Source organism: Jatropha curcas, chromosome 3 (genome assembly GCF_041381405.1).
Source record: "Jatropha curcas cultivar XTBG-Jc1 chromosome 3, XTBG_Jcur_1.0, whole genome shotgun sequence".
NCBI classification, from domain to species: domain Eukaryota; kingdom Viridiplantae; phylum Streptophyta; class Magnoliopsida; order Malpighiales; family Euphorbiaceae; genus Jatropha; species Jatropha curcas.
The window spans coordinates 24,503,132-24,510,664 of record NC_143153.1 but is presented as its reverse complement, the minus strand read 5'-3'; the positions used below and the strand labels follow the sequence as shown (position 1 = coordinate 24,510,664).

Sequence of the window (7,533 nt, the reverse complement as noted above, 5' to 3'; positions counted from 1 at the left end):
AGTTTTTTCTAAAAATTATTTAATAAATATTTATATTTTATATTTTCAACAAAAAAATATTCCCTAACTTTTAATTTTATAATGCCGAAAATCAATCGGAGAACCGGCCAAAACCGTTGATTTGGAATCGTTAAAGAACCGGAATCGAAACCGTAACCGTTTGGTTCCAAATTTCAATCAGTATGGGCAAATTAAAGTTAATGGATATTAAATAAAATAATAAAAATAAGTGTGAAAAATAAATTTGCCTAAAATATTATATTTTTTTCAAATTTTAATATAATAAATTTTTATTGTTGGTTCTCAAATGTAGAAATTACAAGTTTGGTGTTGAATCTATTAATAATGTAATATCTGAATAATTTCAAAAAACAAAAATGATCACTTATCTAAATCTATTGATTTTTATAATATTTTTCAAATTTCTTTAGTGGAGGATAAAGACAAAAGACGTAACTAAATAAATTTACGTGTGTCTAAATGTTGGCTCAAGGGTCAATTTTATCTTGAGATTTTGATGATTATACTAAATAAATAAATTTAATATTCTTGTATGTGCTAATATTATTTTATGCAGAAATTATTGTTGAAAATTATTGAAGAAATGAAGTTCCTACATCCCAAGATTTTTATTTGAAGACCATGAAGATTAATGAAAATATTTTCTATTGGTTAGTATCATAATAAGTCTTAGGAAATTATTGTAGGATAGAGAGTAAATTATATTATAAGCACAAATTTATTTTATCTCTCTCAAAATTGTTTTGAAATGTTTTTGAATAAATTTATTAAGAGGATATAGCCAAAATCTTTACACTTCACGTTTTTCCATCTAAAATATCTTTGGAGTAAATATTTTTGGTAGCTATTAAATGAAATTCTGCAAAAAGTATTTTCTGATCTAAAAAGCAGTTTCTGATTTAATACAGCTCCTGTTTCTGATACAGCTGGCTGTTTCTGATATAAATGTTACACTCTTTTCTAAACTAAACCTTTCATCTCCAAACCTTGTATGTGTGAATATTAAATGTGGTCTGACAGCCCTTTTAATTGCAACTCATACATTGCCTCGTTAGTTTAAAAACATCAGAAACTTCATTGCTCATTAAAGCAAAAAATCTCAACGTTAACTTCTAAGAGATTATCATCTTTTCATATAAAAATCATTTCCTCTTTTAAAAAGAATGGGTTTTGCAAAAGAGTATGAGTTCATTGTTCATAGTTTAAATCTCTCAAAGCTCTCTCTTCAATCCCCCTATTTCTTTTCGTCACTTTGCTTCAAGAAAAATTTTTAAAAGAAAAGAAAGTTTATTAACAACATTTTCTGAAGAACAGTTCTGATCTTTAAATCTATTTTCTAAATTCATTTTCTGTTCTTCCTGTGCTTATATTTATATTTCTCTCTGTCTATATAGATTCTGTAATCTGTTGTAGACAGGCTCTTTATTTGAAAAACTTTTGTGTAATAGCTTAGGTGAAAAGCTATGGTGTAAGAGGTTATCAAGCGACCTTCTGCTTGTGTGAGATTCTAATGTCTTGATTTGAATTTCTGTTCTCTGCAAAAACAGAAGGGGTTGAGGTTAACTAGAACCTTTGGAAAATCTAATGGGATAAAGGTTAGATCTAGGTGTTGATCTATTTCCTTGTATTGTTGGTTTGTCTCTTACCCTTGAAAAGAGATAACATAGTGGAGGATCTCAAGATGTGTCTTGGGGAGTGGATGTAGGCGAGTTAGTGCCGAACCACTATAAATCTCTGTGTTTATCTTCTTTTACTTTCTGAAGTTCTGCTTGATTATATTCTATTTACACAACTGTTAATCTGTTTAGAAATGCGATGTTGTTAATGAGTTTCTGATTCTAATTGTGAATAAGTTTTATCTCTGTGGAACATTAGAACTCTGGATTTCTGTATTGTGATTTTACCAAGTTCTAATATGTCCTTCTATATTCAGTGTAATTCACAATATGAATTATAATCAGTTTTCTAATCTTGCTTAAAGCTTTATGAACCAGTTCTAAAATGCAATAACTGTTGTTTACAGAGTCTTTCTAAAATAGCAATAAGCTTTGTGAAGCTGTTCTAATCGCAATAGCTGTTCTTCACAGAGTCTTTCTAAAATAGAAATAAGCTTTGTGAAGCAGTTCTAAATGCAATAATTGTTCTTCACAGAGTCTTTCTAATCGTGCAATAAGCTTTGTGAGGAAGTTCTAAACTTGATAATTAACTCTCACAAATGCTTTCTAATTCCGCTGCAATAGAATTCTGAGTTTTGTTTTTAAAAGTTAAATTTTTAGAAAACTCAATTCACCCCCCTCTTGGGTTGTGCCATACATAAACGGGACCCACAATCTGGTGTCAAAGCTCTTGGCTCTTGACTTACCAAAGCTTAACCGCTTGAGAGAAAAGATCCCATGGCAGCCCCACTTCCTCTTACATCTTTAGAAGGTCAATCTGTTTCTAGACCACCTCTGTTCAATGGCTCTAATTACTCTTACTGGAAAACCAGAATGGAAAACTTTATAAAATCAGTTGATATAAATTGCTGGAGGAATGTTATAACTGGTCCTCGTATTCCTATGAAAACTGTTGACAATGAAAGAGTTCTAAAAACAGAAGAAGAATATAATGATGCTGATTGGAATGACATATCTATAAATGCAAAAGCCATTAATATTCTTCATTGTGCATTAGATCCAACAGAATATAACAAAGTTTCTGGATATAAGTCTGCAACGGAAGTCTGGGAAAAACTTAGAGTTACCTATGAGGGTATTGACCGAGTGAAGGAATCCAGAATTAATATCCTTTGGAGAGAATATGAAATGTTTAGTATGAAAGAGGGAGAGACTATAGCTGAACTAAATTCTAGATTTACAAATATAGTTAATCCTTTGAGAACTCTTGGAAATGAAATTTTAGAAGATGAGCTTGTTAAGAAAATCCTTAGAATTCTACCTAAAAAATGGGATTCTATAGGAACTGTAATGAACTATAAAGAAACTCAAGTAACGTATGATTATTTGATAGGAGCTCTTGTTTCAGAAGAGATGAAATCTTCTTTGACTTTAGAAGATAAGAAAAAGAAAGGACTGGCTTTGAAAGTAGTTTCTAGTGAAGAAAGTTCTTCTGATCTTGATAGTGATGATTTAGCACTTGTTGCTAAGAAATTCAAGAAGTTCTATAAAAAAGGTGGAAGGCCACAGAAAAAGTTTATCAAAAAGAATTTTTCACCTAAAAATAGCAACTTGCCTAAGAAAGAACCTTCTGAAGTGGTTTGTTATGAGTGCAACAAGCCCGGCCATATCAAGCCTAATTGTCCTAAGCTGAAAAAGAAATCAAAGAAAGAAAAGCTGAAGCAAGCATTTGTAGCTGCTTGGAGTGACTCAGATGATTCTAATTCTGAAAGTCAAAGTGACCAGGAGGAAATTGCGAATATCTGTTTAATGGCCACTATCGATTCTGACTCCAAGGAAATCAGAACTTCGACTTCAACACAGAAAGCTGAAAGTAGTGAAGCAAATGCAATATGCCAAAAACGTGATGAAAGCAATGTAAGTATCTCTGAGCTTGAATCAGAAAGTGATCTTCTAGATACTTATAATAACCTTTGTACTGAATTTGAAAAGCTTGTTAGAAAGCATAAAGTTCTAAAGAAAGACTTCAGAAAATTGAAAACTGAATGTAATCATTTGAAAGATGCTTTTTATCAAGAAGTTACATGCAAAGATCTTATTGTAGAGATCAAAGATCTTAAAGATTGTAATGACAAATTTTCTGAAAATCTGAAACACTTTGAAGAAAAATGTAAAAATCTGAATTCTGAAAATGAATCTTTGAAAACTGAGATTAGAATTCTAAAGTCAATTTCAGAATCGTTTTCTAAAGAAAAAACAAGTTCTAACTATGATAGCATTTCAAAACAAAATCATGTTTCTAATAAGAAAAATGCTATTTCTAATATTGCGACTTTAGAACATCAGAAGCAATTTGAAAAATCTGTTAGTCTCAATAGAAAGAAAAATCATAGTAAGTTGAATACACTTGTTACCACTAACCCTCCAGGACCCAATACGAGTTGGGTACCTAAATTTGCGTGATCTTTTCAGGTGTGCCTAAGGAGTGAGCTGAAAACAGAAATGTGGTACATGGACAGCGCTTGCTCTAGGCATATGACTGGTGATAGAAAGAAATTCACCAGATTAGAAAAGAAAAAGGGAGGTACAGTGAGCTTTGGAGATAAAGCTAAAGGTAAAATTGTTGGTATTGGTGTGGTAGGTTCTAATCCTTCAATAGAAGATGTATGCTTAGTAGAAGGATTACATTATAACTTATTAAGTGTAAGTCAGATTTGTGATAAAAATAGAAGAGTGATCTTTGAACCCTCTTATTGTGAAGTTCAGAACATGCATGATAACAAAACTTTATTTATTGGAAAAAGGTTTGGGAACATATACCTAGTAGACCTTTCTGATATGCATAACCTAGACATTTGCTTAGTTTCTCTTGAAAATTCTAGTTGGTTATGGCATAGAAGACTTGGACATGCAAGCATGCACCTTATTTCTAAACTATCTAAGAAAGACTTGGTTAGTGGTTTGCCAAAGCTAAAGTTTGAAAAAGATCACATTTGTGATGCTTGTCAATTGGGCAAACAAATCAGAACATCTTTCAAATCTAATGGCATGGTTTCTACTTCTAGACCTTTAGAATTGCTACACCTTGATTTATTTGGACCTGTTACTCCTTCTAGTCTTGGAGGTAAATCTTATGCATTTGTTATTATTGATGATTACTCTAGATTCACTTGGACACTCTTCCTTAGAAATAAGGATGAGTCATATGACATGTTTGTTCATCTTTGCAAGAGAATACAGAATGAGAAAGGATACAACATCTCTGCGATTAGAAGTGACCATGGAAGAGAATTTGAAAATCAGAAATTCGATGCTTTTTGCAAAGAATTAGGAATCTTCCATAACTTCTCAGCACCTAGAACACCCCAGCAGAATGGAGTTGTAGAACGCAAGAATAGAACACTCCAAATGCCCAGAACAATGCTGAGTGATTCTAAGTTACCAAAGGATTTTTGGGCAGAAGCAGTTAACACTGCCTGTTATATTCTAAACATGGCATTGGTAAGATCTAAACTGAAAAAGACTCCATATGAGCTATACAAAGGTAGAAAACCAAACATTGGTTACTTTCACATCTTTGGGTGTAAATATTTTATTCTAGATAATAAGAAAAATCATCTTGCTAAATTTGATGCTAAATCTTATGAAAGAAATTTTCTAGGATATTCTAGTAATAGTAAAGCATATAGGGTGTTTAATAAGAAAACTCTAGTTGTAGAAGAATCTATCCATGTTGTGTTTGATGAATCTGATTCTACTTCTAGAATATTAGAAAATGATGATGTTGTAGATTTCAATCAAGAAAAGCAGAATGAACAATCAGAACAACTAGAACAGCTAGAAAGTGAGCAGAATGTTGAAAATCAGGCTGAACCAGAAAATGAACATGAAGATCAGAACGCAACAGAAAGTCAAATGCCAGAAACAGAAAATGAGAATTTTGATTTACCAAAAGAGTGGCGATTCCACAAGTATCATCCTCAAGTAAATATCATTGACAACCCTTCAGAAAGGATGATGACTAGAGCTCAACTTAGAAGATATTTTGGTAATATTGCTTTCGTTTCTCAATTAGAACCTAAAAATTTAGAAGATGCTCAAAATGATGAAAATTGGATTATTGCCATGCAAGAAGAACTAAATCAGTTTGAAATAAACCAAGTTTGGAAACTTGTTTCTAGACCTAAATGGGTGTTTAGAAATAAGCTTAATGAACAAGGTAATGTTGTGAGAAACAAAGCAAGGTTAGTGGCTCAAGGTTACAACCAAGAAGAGGGCATAGATTTTGATGAGACTTTTGCTCCGGTTGCTAGACTTGAGGCCATTAGAATGCTTTGTGCATTTGCATGTTTTAAAAACTTTATGTTATATCAAATGGATGTGAAAAGTGCTTTTCTAAATGGTGTTCTAAATGAAGAAGTGTATGTAGAACAACCACTCGGTTTTGAACTTTATAATAAACCAAACCATGTTTATAAACTTACTAAAGCACTTTATGGTTTAAAACAAGCTCCTAGAGCTTGGTATGAAAGATTAAGTAAGTTCTTGTTAGAAAATGGTTTTTCTAGAGGAAAGGTTGATACTACACTATTTATTAAGAATAAAGCACCTAATATTCTACTTGTGCAAATCTATGTTGATGACATAATCTTTGGTTCTACTAACGACCTTCTTTGTAAGGAATTTTCTAAGATTATGTAGGGTGAGTTTGAAATGAGTATGATGGGAGAATTAAACTTCTTCCTTGGACTTCAAATTAAACAATGCGATGATGGAATCTTTATAAACCAAGGCAAGTACACTCGAGAATTGTTAAAAAGGTTCAAAATGGAGAATGCCAAGGTATGTAGTACACCAATGAGTCCATCCTCAAAATTAGAAAAAGATGAAAATGGAAAGGATGTGGATATTAAGATGTTTAGAAGTATGATTGGTTCTTTACTATATCTAACTGCAAGCAGACCTGACATTCACTTTAGTGTTTGTTTATGTGCTAGATTTCAATCATGTCCTAAAGAATCTCATTTAATTGCTGTAAAAAGAATTCTAAGATATCTTTGTGGAACTTCTAATTTAGGTCTGTGGTATTCTAAAGATGATACATTTGATCTTGTTGGGTATAGTGATTCTGATTTTGCAGGAAGCAGAATAGATAGAAAAAGCACGTATGGAACTTGCCAGTTTCTAGGTAGCGCCCTTGTATCATGGTTTAGCAAGAAACAAACTTCTGTTGCTCTTTCTACTGCAGAAGTAGAATATATTGCTGCTGGAAGCTGTGTTGCACAAGTTCTGTGGATCAAACAACAATTAGCAGACTATGGTATGAAATTAGAAACTGTTCCAATCAAATGTGACAACATAAGCGCTATCAACTTATCTAAGAATCCAGTCCAGCACTCTAGAACCAAGCATATAGAACTCAGACATCACTTCATACGCGATCATGTTCAAAAAGGTGATATAGTGATCGAGTTTAGTGCTACAGAAAAGCAATTGGCAGATATTTTTACAAAACCTTTAAATGAAAGCCAATTCTGCTTGATTAGAAGAGAACTGGGTATGTTAGTTCTAAACTCTTAATTTTAGAACTCTGTGAGTATGTTCTAAAAATGCTTTCTATATTTGATATTGAAAAACCTGTTCTGTGTTATGTTCTAAAATTCTATCATGTGTGACTTTGAAAAACGTTTTTGTGTTTAGAAGAGCTATGTAAGGTTCTGATGTGGATTTCTAATGTCACTGATTTCTAATATCTTCATCTACATCAGATTTTTTCTTTAAAAAAAAAAAAAAGAAAAAAATCAATTTTTTTAATTTTGTTATTTTTATTTATTTCATCTTATTTTGTTTCTTTTTTTTGTGTTATTTCTTTTATTTTATTCTTTTTCTTAGTTTT

At 31.8% G+C, this 7,533-nt stretch overlaps 1 protein-coding gene across 1 annotated transcript in view; it reads left to right on the top strand.

Annotated features, from left to right (window-relative positions):
• LOC119370050 (terpene synthase 10) overlaps nucleotides 1-966 on the top strand; it is a 6,481-nt gene extending 5,515 nt beyond the window's left edge. The window contains exon 8 of the mRNA XM_089719284.1: nucleotides 948-966. Within this exon, the coding sequence (XP_089575410.1) occupies nucleotides 948-966 (19 nt within the window). The remainder of the gene's footprint in view (nucleotides 1-947) is intronic.
• The last annotated feature ends 6,567 nt before the right edge of the window (nucleotides 967-7,533 follow it).